We start from the raw sequence: 18,050 nt of genomic DNA, 5'->3' as shown, positions 1-18,050 counted from the left end.
ACATAACATGTTATTAACATGAATAAGCCTTCATGAATATTTATGACTGTTGTCATAAAGAGTCATTCGGTAAATTATGACACTTTTAATACAATGTTGACATTCAAAATGTCTGTTATGACAACTTGACATTAACCAATAAATCATTAGTTTAAACTTTACCTTTAACAACATAAAGYTACCTAATTTTTAAAGTGCAATCAGTAATACTTTCATAAATTTATATCAGTAATGATATATTGGTTAATGTCAAGTTGTCATAACAAAGACATTTTGAATAATGTCAACTTTGTATTAAAAGTGTCATAATTTACCGAATTACGCTTTATGACAACAGTCATAATTATTCATGAAGGCTTATTAATATTCATGACATGTTATATCATGTTTATTAAAGTACCATGACAGTTTTATTCACCCCCCTTCAAATAAAGTTACCAAACATGTTATATCATGTTTATTAAAGTACCATGACAGTTTTATTCACCCCCCTTCAAATAAAGTTACCAAATCGTTTTCATTCTTTTCAGTTTTTTCATGTAACCACCTATGAAAAGTTCTCACCTCTTTGGATGTTTTCCTCCGTTTTTATTGTCTTTATAAGTAAAAATTTGCCTATTTGACACAAAAAATAACAAAAAAAACCTTTAATGTCAAAGTAAAAAATGATTTGGAAAATCAAAACTTAATAATAATAATAATAATTCACTTCTTACTTTTGGTAAAAGTTACAGAAATATGAAAGCAATGAAAGAAAGTGATTATTTTTTCTTTTCATTTTGTCTTTTTAAAAGTTTTAAAAGAGCTAATGAAGTACAAACRGTAMATTTCTAATAATAATCATAATGAATTTCATTTGTTAGTCCCATCCAAGGACACTTTACAATAAAACAAAGATAAAAAGTGTTTATCACATAAACCTGCTAATCGTATCAATGTTCTTTTTATGTTTTATCTCAGATTATTGATCTTCACCTGCTTTTATTTTGTCTTTTTGACCTTCTTCCTCCCAACAGCATTTTTCCAAAACTGACTCCGACCATCTGTCACGTCTTCCTCTGAAAAGGTTCCAGGACTGTATAATTCTGCATAAAGACACGTGAATCTTTATTGCAGTCACATAACAAACAATCTAATRAGAAATCTTTATATTTTATATTACAAACGTGTTGCTGTAAAAACTACCTGGAGCTTTTTTTTATTCTGCGTTGCCTCAAAATGTGAGTTTGTTTCTTTTTTGTTTCTGTCAGCAGAAAGAAACGGGACGGATTGATTCTCCTTTTCATTTTCTATGAATGAATGAATGAATGAATGAATGAAAGCGTTCATCACAAGGTCACTACATCGCCTCTCTGTGAGCGCACTGCGCCCTCTGCTGGCCGTGATCTCCATCAGCATCCTGCGTCAGATCAACCATGAGACAAACGGCAAAATGTCTGCAGTAGAAAACTCAGATTTTCTTTTTCATTTTGAGTTTGTTTTTGCTTTCAGGTGTGAAATAAGTRAAAAAGTGTTTCAAGGAAATAATTTGAGTCATTCTTTGTTGTTTAGGTTTGTCTTGTGCTCAAGGTYGTTGTTGAYGTCRCATTTTTCCATTTCATCTCCTTTTCTTGGTGGAAAAAAACACAAACCTCTCAGGAAAACACACCAAAGGAAGAAAGAAGCATGCAGTTAATTCATCTAAGTGCTATTTTTCTGAATTTTCATCGATTTCTTTTGTCTGTTTCTTTTCTTAAAAGAAATTACAAATGATAGGAAATATTTTCAAAAACTGGCTTTTGTTTCCTCTCTTCTGTGAGATGACCTGGATTAAAAGTCTAAATAAATACAGGCTGTAAAACATTCTTATAAACCAGATAATAATCAATTTTTTCCCAAAATTAAATCTTCTTGAACAGCAAATGTAAGTCATAGATAAAATCAATTTATTGCCAAGCCCTACTAAGCTAACATTTGATGCTAAATTTACTAAAACAAAATATTAACTCGGAAAAAACATATTAAGAGACAATAAAGTTTATTTCTCCTCTATTCTAAATGATTTTTGCTGGTTAGTGATTTTATTAGCCGATTTATCTTAAAGCTGTAAAAGTTCAACTAATGTTCAAACATTTGCTGCAATTTTTTTCTCTGCTTGTAAGTTTAGAAAAAAAAACAAAAACAAACTGAAACTTTTGAAAAGTAGACAAGCGTTGAAAAACCAACAAGAGATAAATTTGCATGAATTAGAGGAATTTCACAAAGTTRAAACCCAAATAGTTTTACCATCATAAAACGTAGTAGTTCTACTTTAATGACCCAAATCTCTGACAGGACCATAGTAGACTGAAGGAAAAGAAAAAATAGGATTAAATATCTGCCAAAAAACTCAAAAAATGTGGAAATTAATTTCAGAGATTTTCTAGAAAATACTGATAAATTTCAGAGTTTGAAAAGTTTAATATTTTCAGGAAAAACTCAGAAATTTTGACATTATTCTCTGAAATTTTCAAGAAAAAAACGGACATTTCTGAGATTAAAAAGAACCTAAAATGTTAACATTTTGCTAGAAAAACTGGAAAATTTTGATATTTCAGAAATTTTCTACATAAGTCTCAGAAATTTTGAGATTAATCTCTGAAATTTCCTAGAAAAAAATGGGAAATTTCTGAATTTGAAAAGTTTAAAATTTGCTCRAAAAATTMAAAAATTTTGACGATATCAGAAATTTTCTGGGAAAAACTAGAAAAGTTTTYACTTTTGAAACAAGRAAAAATAAAAAAAAATTTCTCTAGGAAATTTCTGAGATCAATCTCAACATTTTAGAAAATTTCCCAGCAATTTTTTCACTTTTCAGGCTCTGAATTTTTTCTCCTCTAGAAATTTCTTCCCCTCTAAAATGCCCCTAATTCTCCGTTGCACAGGTCTGATGGCCGTAGCTCATGCCAGCTGCATTCCCAGTTTGTTCCCAGTTTGAAACCTCCAGCGGGCGAAACTCGGAGCTTGTTCGTGATTCTGTTCCTGGCAGCAAACACTCCGCCTCTTCCTCCTCCGGGGAAACAATATTTTATTATCTCGATACTCGGGTGACTTTTGAAGTGAGACGCTCTGCAGAAAACATGCCACGAATAAAGTCCACACACCCACAGCGCCGCGCTTTCAATCTCCAGAGCAGATTTTTGTTTATCTGGGTTTTATTACCTCGGAGAGAAACGTCGGAGGGAGAGAGAGACTAAATATATTTTCTTAAACACCTTAATTGAAATTGGGTTTTAACTGGCCGCTGAAGCGTGATGGCAGGAATCGGGTGCCGGGAAGAAGAAGCAGCTTTGCATTGCAAATGTAATCTCAGCTTTTCTTTGTGCCTGCTGCCCAGGAGACACTCAAAAATAGCTGGCAGGTATGTGTTTTTTTTACACAAACTGTTTCCTCCAGGTTGAACCTCTCATTATTCCAAGACCCGTTGCCATTAACTTTTTAGATTGAACTGCGGCGCGGCCCTGTTGTTTACTGAGCTGGGGGATTATTCATTGTGGGAAATTGTATTCTGTTCATGCCCAGATAGAGCCTGGTGGGGGTGAAATTTTGATTGCACAATATGTATGAGGAAATAAACAGCTAATTTGCCTTGAATTTCCATTCATCACACTAGTGAACTGAGCACTCCTTGTAGGCAAGTCTTCAGTTTGGAGGTTTAATACCCACTCGGTGCACATTACGGGAAAACAGCCAGAGAAACAGGCAGGTTGAGTTTCGACGATGTTTACAGATTTCTTTCTTTTTTTTGTAGATATTAACAAATGTTAATGAAACTGAACGCTTTTTATGACCTGTAAAAAATAACCTGCTAAACCATCCATCCATCCATTTTCTTTACACCCTTGTCCCTCAGTGGGGTCAGGAGGGTTGCTGGTGCCTCTCCAGCCAACGTTCCGGGCGAGAGGCGGGGTCACCTGGACAGGTCGCCAGTCTGTCACAGGGCAACACAGAGACACACAACCATGCACACACACACTCACACCTAGGGACAATTTGGAGAGGCCAATTAACCTGACAGTCATGTTTTTGGACTGTGGGAGGAAACCGGAGTACGCGGAGAAAACCCACGCATGCACAGGGAGAACATGCAAACTCCATGCAGAAAGATCGGGGCCGGGAATCGAACCCAGAACCTTCTTGCTGCAAGGGAACAGCTCTACCACTGTGCAGCCTGCTAAACCAGGTTTTATTTAATTTAATGGCGTCCAAACGTTTCGTCAATTGAGCCAAAATTCACGATTCAAAAGTAGAAGCACATAAAGTGGTGCAATTTTTTTATTAATATTTACATTTTTTTCAAAAATGATGTTTATTGTAGATCCAAAACTTGAGAGAGATTTTAACAATGATGTTGGAGTAAATATCTCGCAAAAAAACCCAAAAAAACTCAGGACTTCAGTGATTAAACTCAGAATTTTTCTAGAAAAATCTTGGACATTTTTGAGTTTCAAAAGTCAAATATTTTTTGCCTTTTAAAAATGTTCTGATTTTCAAAAGTTGCAAATTTTCGACATTTGAAAATCAGAAGTTTTTTGCTGTAAATACATTCCTGTTTTTCTTGACAATCACCCTAATAAGCCGTATCTTATTAGTTTTCATTCCTTTTGGGCTAAATTGAATACATTTATTTAAAGTAATTTTATTTCACACACTTTCAAAATGCTTGCTACATTTAGCCAAGTTTAAGAAAGAATAAAAGCTGATTCAGATGCAGCAACGTTGTTGTTTTTTCAGTAAAAGTCTCTGGATAAACTACAGCTAAACCAAGGTTAGCTCGGTTATAAAACAGTTTGTTAGAAAAATTTGTTGGTAATAATTTTACCCTGTTTACAAATTAAAACTCTCCATTTGCATATATGAATTTATTTTTGCCATTTTTGAATTGCAGTTGGGGGGGGGGGCGCACAAAATCAGTCCAAGGGCCACAAATGGCCCTCGGGCCGCTCTTTGGACACCCCTCATGAATTACCTGATGGTTCTTTACACTTAAATTTGTTCTAAACTTTCAGTTGCAGGAACTCAGACCTGAACAAGCAACCAAATAAAAATAAAATTCCGTTTCATCTTATTTTGGGTGTGAATTGTTTCTGTAAGATGCATTAAAACTGGATCTGCACAGTTTATCATTTTACATCTCATCCCAGCGTGAATCTGTGAATTTTCCTGCTTTTGAATTGATGCTCTGCTGGAATATCTGGAAGGAGTTTCAGCTGCAATGTGTTGTAACTTTCCACTGAAATATTCAGCTGCTAAACTGGAGCTTCAGTGTTTTTCATGCACACAACTGATGATATCAATCAATTGATATCATCAGTTGTGTAAAACCAGAGAGCTTCAGTACAGTGGTGGAGTCTCTTATTTTGAAGGGGAAGGGTTCAGAATTGATAAACAAATGACATTGTTGTACATTTAAGGATAAATGATCGACTTTAAATCATAAAAATGCACATTTTAAAGCCTTTTTGGATGAAAGTTATATTATTGCTGAATAATATCCCACTGGAAACATAAACTAAAAATAATTGACATTCAAGGAGTTACCTTAAAGTTATTTCTGTTCCTTAAATGAGAAAGCCCTAATGATGATGTCATGGCTTGGTGAGAGTTATTGATTAATTGGAAGCACATTTGTGGATTTATTTGACCTCAAACATGCAGTTTCCTTTTGTGAGGGTCCAGATAAATCGAAATAGATCAGCTTTCAGGAGAACAATGAACAATCCCGGTTCATGTGGGAGTTCTGTGTCCCAGAAACGAACCAGTTTTAGTCCAAAATGTGCAGCTGGATCCCAGAACAAAAGCAAAACTAAATCTTGTGAAAATGGTGGCTAAAGCCGCGTTTTCTGTACAAATGAGCACAAAACTCATTCCTCTGATGTCGAGGAAACACAAGATTGCAGCTTAATAAGAAACCCAATTAAAATCTCACACGAGTTGGTTTGTTCATGTGATAAGTCGTTAAAAAAAACATGCAGCGCCGTCGTCCTAAAACGTCTTCATCTGTCCACCAGCAGTGACTCCTGGCTGCTGGTCACATGACTCGTGTTTCCATCACACTTTTGTGAAATGCACTTACATGTCAACCTTATTGAAAAACGTGGTAGTTTGTAAAAATTTCGTATTTTTGTGATTCCAAATTGTGCAGTTTTAGGGTCAACACAGATATTTAAACCTGGAAAACCAGTCAGTGGGGAGGAAGCCAGGCAGCGACGTAAAACGGATCAGAGTTTGGAAATGGAGACGGGAATGAAAACCTTGCATCATTTTTCTGATGAAGCCAAAGTGGAAATGTTTGGCCAAAATGACCATCCTTACATTTGGGAGAGAAACCGGATGGTTGCACCAACATAACTATGAAACATGGGGGGTGTTCGCCCAAAAACAAGCCCATGTTGTGGGGTTGTTTTGCTGCAGGAGGAACTGGTGCACTTCATAAACTAGATGGAGGTAAAACCATTGAAGCAACATCAATCAGGAAGTTAAAGCTTGGAGATTGGTTTTCCAAATGGACCCCAACGCTGAGCAGACAACCAAAAGTGTCTGTACAACGTGAATGTTTTGGTGTGGCCGTCTCGATCCTTTGGGAACATCGTGGGCGATGCGGCCTAGAAACCCGACTCGGTCACTTCGTACATCTGAAACGGCTGTGAATTCAAATCACTCTCCTGCTCAGACATGTTCTCAAATGACGTATTTTGGTAAATGTTCTCCGTTGTGATGCACATCTCTCTCAGTTCCTTAATTTCACCCCAGTGCAGCAGCAGCAGCATCGTCGGCTCAAACCGCTGGTTGGTCCTGGATGTAATGCATTCCCTCTGACGCGCTGCAGGAGAGATGGAAGGAAAGTTATGGCCCTCCTGCGTGGCAGGTCCCAGTGATCCGGCACACTCAGAGAACCGAGATCAATAGTCCATCAGAGTACAAGCTTTAGCACCTTCAGAAATGGGCCCCTCGAAGCTTTCAGCCGGCGCAGATGAAATAAAACGTCCCCAGGCTGCGGCTGTAAATAGCGCTGCAGTTAGCGGCCATCATCGGCCGATCCGATGGTGCCAAACAAGGTCAACGCAGTCGCATATGGGGGCCGCCGTCTTCAAGGAAAATGTTTTAACATTGACCAAAAGCTTTAATGCTCGGACTTTATAGCCATCTGCCGCCTCTCTGATGGCGATAATGGCTCTGCTCTCCCACTGTACTGCACTTCTGCCGAGCCGCTCCTCGCCGCGCCGTCTCACGGCTCGATGGTCTGACTTAACGTCCCCCTGATGGATGAACAGGCGCCAGCTTCCAGTTTCTCCACCGGCTGAGGTTCAGCGCCCCGTGACGCCCACGCCGAGGCCTCCGGTCGCCTCCAGACTCTGACACATCGTTTCCCCCGTGATTTGTGACAAGGGGGTCGAGGTTGATGGAGACGAGGAAATTTTCCGTCCTCCCGAGTGCAGGCCGAGGTTTTTCAGCTCGGCAGGCTGAGCCGAAGGTTGTTTCCTGCCTCCCTTGGAGAACCTCCTGCATCACGAGGAATTGGTTTCAAGCCCCGTAATGGAGGCCTGATGATAGGCTATTACAGCACATTTTCAGAAAATGACCTGCATTTTTTTAATAAAATAGGACAGACTAGCTGTGCCCCTTTGTAATATGCAGCTTTTACATGAAAGTGGAAGGAGAAACGGGGAAAAGGCAGAATTACTCCTCATAGGGAATCTTTTTGCATCAAATTATCTCCGCGTGCCATGAAAGAGTGCAGCTGTGTTCACACACTCTTTCCAATTTCATCACATTACAACCACAAACTTTAATGTGTTTTGCTGTAATTTTATGTGAGTAGGGTAAAATGCTAATCTGAAAAGTGTGGCATGCTTTTATTATAAGCCCCTGAGTCTGGCAGTAGGTTTAGGCCTCATGTCTTCAGCAGGTCCAAGACATTTTCTTCCTGTATTAAAGGTGACCTGTTGTGCTTCCTTAAACAGGTTATGATGCGTGTGCGGTCTAGTCAAAACATGCTCACTGCATGTTTTTGTAAAAAATCACCTTCAGATAATGATATTTCAGCCTTATCGGTTCTGCCTCTTGTGAGCTGCTGGCCACGCCTCCCCCAGTTAGTTTGGTCTAAAACAGGACGAAACTAACTTACATGTAACTTTTTCAGGAGTTTAAGTAAATAATTCATTATTTTTGTTCCATTGGCAGATTATTCCACCTTTTCCCATGTATAATTTAAATAATCTGCCAGTGGAACTAGTATTTTTACATCAATAAAAATTATTTACTTAAAACCGGCTCATATTTCTACCTGAAAAATTACTTGTCAGTTAGTTTTGTCTTATTTCAAGTTGAGATATTTGCACTGGAAGCTAGACAAAAATTCTTGGTAAAATTTTGTGTTTTTGCAGTGCAGTTTGTTTCAAAGTGGGTGAAAAATGTCACATAAAATCCCTGTAAAAAAAAAAATCTTGAAACTTTTTAGTTGTGAGGCGACAAAAAGTGACAGTCGATGGYTTTGCATGGTGCTCTGCATACGTCTGCTAAATGGAGGTTGACTTTCCAGGCCAGCTTCGCAGCCTCCATGTTTTTATGTTTTTATCTGCACCCCTGCTGCACCACAGCTGTTTGATCTCGTCTTGATGATGCAAAGCCTCGCCGCCCCCTGCTTTAGGATGTTTGATATTGGAGTCCAGAGCTCGCAGCCACGGTTTTTGCTGTTCCACTGCTTCCCATCATTTCACCATCAGATAACTTCAAAGAAAAACACCAACTTTCCAAAAGCTGGAGGTTTGCTCTGCTGTTGTTTGTTTGGATTAGCARTTTCCTGCAGTAAACGCGAGTTAAAAAGAAACATCTCGCGTCATCAGCCTCAGGCTCTGAGATGTTGTAGCAATCAGATCATCTATTTATTTATTTTACCATATCTTGATTTCTCGCGTGTTCTGCGCGTTGATCTCCAGTCCTGCTTTCTCCTCTGTGAAACCTTTCCTCCTGCATCACTTATTCATTATTCATCACTCTCGGCTCTTTCTGCTGGACCATAATACCCATTACCTCCAGATTCTGCCATCTGTAACACCCCAGCTGCTGGTGTATTTGGAGAAATGCTGAGAGGAAGCAGATTATGCAAAGTGAACATGGTTCGTAATCCTTTAGCAAAACACCTGGAGTTTGCCCAGGTACATTTAGATGTTACTGCCAGTTTGTCCCTCTGGTCAGTCGCTGTGCTGCAATAACAAGTCGGTTCAGGTCTATATTATGAAGCTCTGGACCTTGAATTTGTAGCGAGTTTTATTTCTGCTGTGGCACTGCAATGCAGATCCCTTGGGTGAGTCAGCTGAGGAAACATGGAGAAAATATGGAAAAGTAAAGAACTTCTTATATAACAGGTGCAGAAGTTTTATTCATATGGGGGAAGCCTGTATTTCAGTTTGGCCTCCATTTTGCTTTATTGTTGTTGGAGCCAAATGCCAGTGATGTGCAAAGGTTTGAAATGAAAGTTTCTTGTAAACCTTTAAAGTGGTCTTTATTAGTAGTTTTTTCATACCTTCTTTTAAGCTTTTCTTTTTGGACTTTGGTTGCTAAACTTTCAAATTGGTTAAAACTACTTTTACCAATATCTGCAAACATCAATAAAACTAAACAAAGAGATGAGGAAACTATGTAATCCTGCAAAGTTTTGATCCCCCCCCCCCCCATTTAATCTTTTATTTTATGCACTAAAATAAAAGCTGTGGCTGAGTTTCCAATGCAAATATTGCAAAACTTTGTTGATGTTCCACAAAATTTGAAAAAACACAATTTTACAATTGCGGTGTTTCCACAATTAAATTCACACATGATTAAGTTTGTTCTCACGACAAATCATTGAAAAACATGACATGCCTTCATCCTTCTACCACTTCCTGTCGTCTTCTTTGTAGTTTCTGCCAGTAGTAACTTCTGATTGTTGGGGGGAAAGAAAAACACCCTATTCTAATGCAAAAACTTTGACATTATTCAAAAGTGGCATTTTCTTAAACCCTTGTCCCTCAGTGGGGTCGGGAGGGTTGCTGGTGCCTCTCCAGCTAACGTTCCGGGCGAGAGACGGGGTCACCCTGGACAGGTCGCCAGTCTGTCGCATGGCAACACAGAGACACACAGGACAAACAACCAGGCGCACACACACTCACACTAGGGGCAATTTGGAGAGACCAATTAACCTGACAGTCATGTTTTTGGACTGTGGGAGGAAACCGGAGTACCCGGAGAAAACCCACCATGCACAGGGAGAACATGCAAACTCCATGCAGAAAGACCGGGGCCGGGAATCGAACCCAGAACCTTCTTGCTGCAAGGGAACAGCTCTACCAACTGCACCACTGTGCAGCCCAGTGGCATTTCCATTAAGTGAATTTATAATTTTCAGTTATATGGTGAATGAAAACGCAGCTCGTGTGAAATCTGATGTTTGTTTTGTGAGTTTCTTAAAGACCAGAACATTGTAGTCTTTCCTGATAAAACCCAGAATAGAAAGTAAATGTACTTTTCTTTCTTACCGTGGCTGTATTTGAACGAGTCGACCTTTTCGGTGTTTTATTTCAGTCCCATTGATCTTCCTGAAGGGACTCCATTGTTGGTTTGTCTCTGCGGATTTTATTTAATAGATGATGTGAATTCGTATCTACTTCAGCTGGTGGACCAGCATCCACTCGTTACTTTTCCATCACACACACACACACACACACACACACACACACACACACACACACACACACACACACACACACACACACACACACACCTATAAAACATTTGAAAAAGCTGAGCTGGCTTTTTAAAAGTATATCTTCTGCCTCACATCCGGGATGAAATGCTGCGCTTCAGTGAGCGGAGATTAAGAGGTAATCTCTGCAAATTGACTGTAGAAGGAGGAGGAGAGACTTTCGTACACTTGGATCTTAAGGGAAGATGTTACTCTGAGTCATTAGCCTTGAATCAAAAAGGCAAAGATTGAATTTAACACTTTCTTCAAAGTCCCTCTGCTGCTTTGAAAACTTCTCCTCATGGGGAGCAAAGCTCGCTTCTTCTCAGACATTTTTGATGTGGCTCTGCTCAGATCCGCTTTCAAGACTCGTAATTTGTCCCAAATGAGCTTCAGCTTTAAAAGGTAATTAAGACTTTGCATCTTTAGATGGTGAAATTAAAGTATTTGCTCTGCAGACTTTGAATGGACCACGTTTTTCTTTTGATAAAGAATTTTCTTTGGTATCTAATGGCTGACATTTAAAAATAAAAAGTGGCTGTGAAATGTCTCAGGGAGACAAGACCCTATTTCTGCAGGCCACCAACCAATTAAGAGAAGTAAATTAGATTTCTCCTGCTTGTACTGTTTGTTTATTTATGTATACAGAGGCAATGTGCAACATTTCATTAACCCTTTAGAGGGAGAGGTGCGCGGCACCAGGTTTAGCAAAAAATGCTAATTTCCACCTGGACAGGTTGAAGTCTGATTTAATTACATACATGTTTTATTTTTCAGATCTCACTAAAACCAAACAAAACAAACTACAAACCAACAGACAATTCATGGAACAATTTCCATTCCTTCATTAATATTGAGTACAAATCTGCGAATTTAGCCGCCATATTTTAGCCAAATGTTCAGACATGTTATAATCTCGTTTGCTGAACTCCTCCAATGACTTCACTTCACATTCATGAAGCAATAAAACGCTTTTTAACATATATATTTGTATTTCTTTGTTCATGCGCCCCCCTTTTATAATGCTGCCCTGGGCAACTGCCCATGTGCCAAAATCCATCACCGGGTTTTGCTTTCCTGCATGAAAAAAATCCTGTTTTGTTTTTCAAAATTAAAAACTTTACAAAGTGTCTGCACACCATTAAAAAGTCTTAATTTCATATATCTACAATGAAGACCTTAAAATATCTTTCATTTATTTTAAAAGTTGTTCTTAATGTGGTAATCACAGGTGTTAAATTTTTAACTCGTATATTATATGTAATTTTCTTTTTTCTCATGTTACTTTGCTGCTACACAAAAGTTTGAGTTGCTTTCTGTGACCCGAGGCGGTTGCAGGTCTTGGTAGCTAGCTGCTAATAGCCCATTGCTAGCTGGTTAGCTTTTTTACATCCATCCAGTTGGTTGAATGATGTTTGTCTTCACTATTGAGCTGTGAGCCCATATGATTTATTTATTAATTCTGTTCATAATGGTCTTATAAAGGTCTTAAAAAGTCTTAAAGTTGAGTTGGTGAAACCTGCAGAAACCCTGGTTTTACAGCTCCACAGTCTGGCCTCAGATGTTTCCTTCTATGTCAACGTTTGGATTTACAGCCAGTCAAATATTGTGAAATATTAGCTCCAGGTTTTGCTTATTGCTTCCTTTCTCTCCACAGAGGAAGTCTCTCATCGCCACCAGCCTGATCGTGGTGGTTTCGCTCTTTGTGGTTGTGGTGAACTTCTCGCAGAAGCCGTACTTCCTCCTGCAGCCTGTGTTCGGTCAGACGTTCGGCAACCACTGGATGTTCTCCAAGCAGTCATACAAGGCTTTCAAGCCTCACCTGGGCTACGTCAGCATCCCAAAACAGGAGGTGAGAGACGACATACGCGATGAGAATCAACAGCTGAAATTTTTTTTTTTCCACATTTAGTGTTCATTCACACCAGCCCTGTTTAATCCGCTTTAATCTAACTTTAGTTATTTTATCTGGAAAGTTCAGTTCGTTTGTGAAAGCTGATCAAACTGATGCAAATCAAAAAAAGTGAACTCTGATCCAACTAAAAACCTGCGTTTTTGTCCGGCTGAAGTGACCTCTGATGCGGTTTGGATGCATATGTAAATGCAAATACCTGAGACTGCTCCAAAAGCAGGAAGTGGAATAAATCACAGTGCATTCTGGGTAAATACAACCAAAACAAATGCGACAGTCCAGCACTTTTTCTTTTAAAACCAAAAACAAAAGCAAAAACCTACAACTGCTAAAATACGCTGTTCCATTTTTGTTTACATTTTGTGAACAAAGTTGTGCTCATGTCTTCTTCAGAGGGTTTCATGTTGTTTCCTTCAGAGGTTCTTGGTGCAGCGCCCCCGCAGGTGAAGAAGGGAACAGGTTTCTCAAAGGATTTGGTTTGTTTGACACAAAGAGAACCGCAGCAGCTGAAAATGTAACAAATGATGCAGTAGTCTACCAGACTACTAGGTGTCAAACATTCTTAATCAGTTTCATACTTTGTCAGTATTAAAATGCTGAAAAATACAATTTTGTAATTACGATGTTTCCTTTAAATACAAAAATCTGAATTAAAATTTCACATGAATAAGTTTGTTCATGTGATAAATAATTAAAAAACATCATCATCCTAAACCTTCCTGTTCTTTTCTTCTTTGTAGTTTCTGCCAGTAGTAACATCCTGTTAATGCAAAAATAAAAACCTAAACAGATTTTTTTCTAAATTGGCGTGTTTCTATTGAGCAGATTTATTTTTAAAATGTCTTTTTGTCATTTTTGACCGTTAAATTTTCGTCTTGCACTGTGAGGGATGTAGGCATGATGTGTGAGGCGTCCATCACGCCAAGTAAAGGTTAATGTGTTTCCACCAGAAGCCTTTTATGGAAATTAACCCCACTATTAAGAGGTCTTCTCAGAGCCACAGTTTGTCCGTCCCATTTCCACAAATTCTCCTCCATTGCATCAGTTTAAGCACATTAATCTCAACATGACGTTTCTCGAGAGCAGATTTGAAACTTTTGACTTATTTTAGTCCAGACAGCAATCTTGTTTCCAATCTCCAGTTCAGCTTGATGCCCATTTTGTAAATTATGTCCCCGTTTTGAGTAAAATGGCCTTTGGAGCTGCTTTCTGAATGACAAACAGTTGCACAGGCTGCTTCCTTTTCTCACTTTTAGTTTTATTTTTCTGATTCAAAATCTTCAGTTCACATAAAAACTGAATCGATTCATGTTTATAGTTCACCGCTTCAACATTTTGAACCAAACGCACAGCAACAGGAAGAACCAGTTCTTGTTCATTCATCAACTGTGAGCATAATTACTCAACATTTTATACATGCCACTGTTTATTTTGTATTAATAAACATGGTTATTTCATAAAGGTATTTTCCTAATGTGTGACTTAGGAATGCACAGAAAAGAATAGAATAAGTTTTGTTCTGATATTTTCAGAGTAAGATTACGCTACTGCAGCTTCTGCCTTTTGCATTTCTTCATTTGTGGCGCCAAGATGCTGAGGCAGATTTATTAACTGTGTTTCAGCAGAAGTTATAAATATATGGAGGGAAAACGAGACGTTGGAAAGGATGACGGCGTCACACATTTTAAAGATGAAGGAAAATGAGACGCTCAGCGTGACTCGAGGATGTTTCAGAGCAGGATTACTGGAGCTTTGGGTTTTAGGTCTCAAACTTTAACAGGATTTCTTTGCTGGTTTTTTTCCCCCCCGATACTTTGGATTTTATTACTTTACAATAAAACGAAATCACCTTATTTTTATTGGAAGCTCTTTTATATTTCTCTAATCTCTTGCATCATAACATTTGATTTCTTATTCTTCAAGCATCTATTGACATTAACTTATCACCACATCTCAGATATTTTCTTAATTCACTGTAACTGTGCAGCAGGATCCCAAAATGTCTCTCTTGATGCCATATGTGTGCCGAATGGAGAGGTACCCAGAGGTTTTACTCAAGTAAAAGTCAAAAGTAGCCGTCCAAGAAATTACTCAAGTAAGAGTAAAAAAGTATTTGGTAAAAAGTCGACTGAAGTACTGAGTAACAGATCAAATCGTCAATCACTTATTATTTAAAAATTACATAATCAGACGGACCAAAATATAAAGTTAAGTGTAAATGTTGGTATTTTAAGGACAAAATTGACAACAATTCATACAAATAATTAAAAACAACAAAATCAGGCAACATGACAGTTTTCCAGTTCAAACTTATGAAACTTTAATGAAAACTGCAGGTCTGTGTCTGGTGAATGTTTGGTTAAAACACGTTTGAATTTCATTCAATGGGTATAAAATCCAGAAATTTTAAAGTAAAAGTATTGATACTTTATAATAAAATTACAAAAGTAAAAGTAAAAAGTACAGCGTAATAAAAATACTCCTAAAAGTACTTTTACTGAACTCTGGCCACATTTCTTTGTAAACACAAACAGCCTTGACTGCCTTCAAACTGCTTCTTATTATCTTTTCATTGCGATTTATGTAAACTGAACCATCAAATCCTTTCTTAGTGTTCTAGGTGTTAAATAGCCACACAAATAAATAAAAGCTCTGTGCAGCAAAAGGTGAAGGAGGATGAGGATAAAAGAGATGAAGGTTGCAGAAGACGCTTCGTCCTTCGTGAGAAGTGGATGTCTCGCGTTTGGGGTGGAGGGAAAAAAAGGGTTGATATTGGCAGATTAATGCGCAGCATCTTCCTCTGCCTCTGGAGACTTTCATCCACAAAACACGGGCCCAGAGGCAATCATGCATTACACCAATCTCTACGTCTGCGCCTCCTCCAGCCTTCAGACGAGCCTGCTTAAATCACCGGCCTCTCCCTGTGGAGATTTAGGGAAGTCATTGGAAAAGAAAGAAAGGCAGCCTCTGCAGAATTACGCCTCCGTTTGCTTCTCTTGCTCTACTCCAACTTGTTCTTTGCTGTGAACTTGAACGGGAAGCGATGGGCTTTAGCAACAAACCAGCCTGGAGAGGCAGAGGTGTTTCTGTTTGACGCTGTTACCTGATCCACCGAACGGTGTCATTTCCCTAGCATGTATTATGCATAACCTGGCAGAAGCGGAAGCTGCCTTAGCTCCCGGCCTTATTTTCCTCATTTGATTGAGTCTGTCTGCAGGTGTGATTTATTGTTCCTGTTCTGCTCTCTCTGAGAAATACAAAACATTTGTCTTGCAGCACTTTGCATTCATGCCCTCCGGTCCGTCACACGCCGAGCAGAAACATTTCCATCCTGGTTTTTGTCCGTTCGCTTTGGCAAATGACTGAAATGTTAAACAAAGTTCTTCTGCATGCTTCCTGTTAAAGCTGCAGTATGCAACTTTTGTTAAAAATATGTTTTTTATGTGTTTGTTAAAATTTTCACCACATCATTACAGTGTAATATGAGACGGATAACCTGTGAAAAGATCAATCTGTTCCACCTCTTTCCTGAGCTACTATTGCTGTTGGTAGAAATGCATTACTTCTGACCAAAAACAACCAATGAGAGTCAGGAGGCGGGTCTTAGTGCTGTCAATCATCCTCGTGTACTCGCTGCTAAATGTGCTGATGGCAGAGAAACGACTTACAGTTACAGAAAAACTGTTTATCCTCTGTCCTCAGTGGCCAGGCTAACTAGCCTTAGCATTCACAGCATTCTGGGCCATCAGGAACAGCAGAGAGAAACGGAGGAGAGTGATTGTCAGCGCTAAGACCCGCCTCCTTGCTCTGATTGGTTGTTTCTTGTTGGCACTGGGAGCACTGGCAGAAGGCTCCATTTTTACACAGATCATCTGCCTCATGACATAGTGATGTACTACAGCAAATATGTAAAACAGAATTTGTTTTACAAAAGTTACATACTGCAGCTTTAAGAAGAAATCTTTAGATTTGATCCCGTTTAATAGAAGCATCTGCTCAGATATTTTCAGATTTTGCTTCTGTCGTCTTTAATGCTAGTAATTCATGCAAGAGAGTGACTAAACTGGATTGCCCAATCCAAACTTGTTCTCCTAATTAGCAAAGTAATTATTTATTAATCAATTAGTGGAGAGACTCGACGTCTTTTCTCTGTGAGTTGAATTAAAATCAGGGCTTCTGAATGTTTAAAGACCTCTGAGATTAAAATGAAAGGACCAGCTGTTTTATTAGCTCCTGATCAATTTACTTTCAGTCTCAGTTATTAGTTAATTAAAGTTGTTGGGTTTTGCAAGTTGCAGATTTTATGACCTGCATTTTGATGTTTAATCAGAAGTCGGTTTTAATTGCATTTCTCAGCATTTCTTGCTTGATTTTATTTTGTCCGCCTTTGACCAGACCATTAAAAACAAGATTGTTTAGCTAGAGATGCGTCTGATCTATTAACTCACTTTTCATTTAAATTGAGGTTTTGTGGAAGATTCAGCTGGTATTTTTCACCCAAATTGTTTCAAGGATTTGCTTTTTTTTTTGCCCCTTTTATTTTATCCACCTTAATTTGGAAGATTTATTTGTGCAGAAAGAAATAAGCACTAAAAATAATTATTTGACGGCAGACTTTATTTTTGGAAGAAGGATTTTAAATTCCCACAGAGACGCTGCGATTTGCAGCTTGTTAATGCAATCATTATTGCTTATTAATTAATAGAGTTTAAAGCGACTTAACGAACGTCAAGGTTAAGTTCACAGCCCAGCGCTTTAATTTAACGACGGCTGCGTCTGCAGCTTTTATTTTTAAATAACCCTCTTCATATTTACCACACTCATTCCTTCACATCAGAGGCTCTGCTGAGTGCTGGGATTAGTGGGATTATAAAAATGCCCTTTGTTGTGATTACTGGTACTTTACATTTTATTGAATCACAAAGATTTGTTGGTAACTAGATTCCAGGATTTGTTCTCATTAGACCAGCTTTTCCAGATGAAGCCAGATGTTTACACACACTTTATAAAAATAAAACTTTCTCTGTTCAAGTTTGGATTATCAAAATTATTAGTTATCTAATTTCTTCAAAGTTAAAAATGTACAGCCACTTGTGGGTAAGATAATTTAATTTATATATGAATTAGAAGGAAATACAAACAAAACACAAAAACCAAAAGAAAGACAGAAAGCTTAAAAGTACAAAAACTAAAGGTTGGTTCCCATGTATAAAACTACTGAGGGTTTCTCTTTATCTTAAGTTTGTTTGTTTGTGATTAGAGACATATAAAGCTAAATGTTGGTTAAGTATAAAGCTAAATGTTGGCTAAATATAAAGCTAGATGTTGGTTAAATATAAAGCTAAATGTTTGTTAAATATAAAGCTAAATGTTGGTTAAATATAAAGCCAACTGTTA

General features: G+C 38.2%; 1 protein-coding gene across 1 annotated transcript in view; it reads left to right on the top strand.

The window, feature by feature from the left end:
- The first annotated feature begins 9,134 nt into the window (after nt 1–9,134).
- Nucleotides 9,135–18,050, top strand: part of st6galnac3 (ST6 (alpha-N-acetyl-neuraminyl-2,3-beta-galactosyl-1,3)-N-acetylgalactosaminide alpha-2,6-sialyltransferase 3) — an 81,057-nt gene continuing 72,141 nt past the window's right edge. Inside the window, exons 1-2 of the mRNA XM_017309900.1 lie at nt 9,135–9,176; nt 12,399–12,593. Of these exons, the coding sequence (XP_017165389.1) occupies nt 9,135–9,176; nt 12,399–12,593 (237 nt within the window). The remainder of the gene's footprint in view (nt 9,177–12,398; nt 12,594–18,050) is intronic.

The sequence above is a fragment of the Poecilia reticulata genome, linkage group LG17 (genome assembly GCF_000633615.1).
Source record: "Poecilia reticulata strain Guanapo linkage group LG17, Guppy_female_1.0+MT, whole genome shotgun sequence".
NCBI lineage: Eukaryota > Metazoa > Chordata > Actinopteri > Cyprinodontiformes > Poeciliidae > Poecilia > Poecilia reticulata.
Note: the sequence above shows the minus strand (reverse complement) of the source record. Positions and strands in the feature narration are given on the sequence as shown.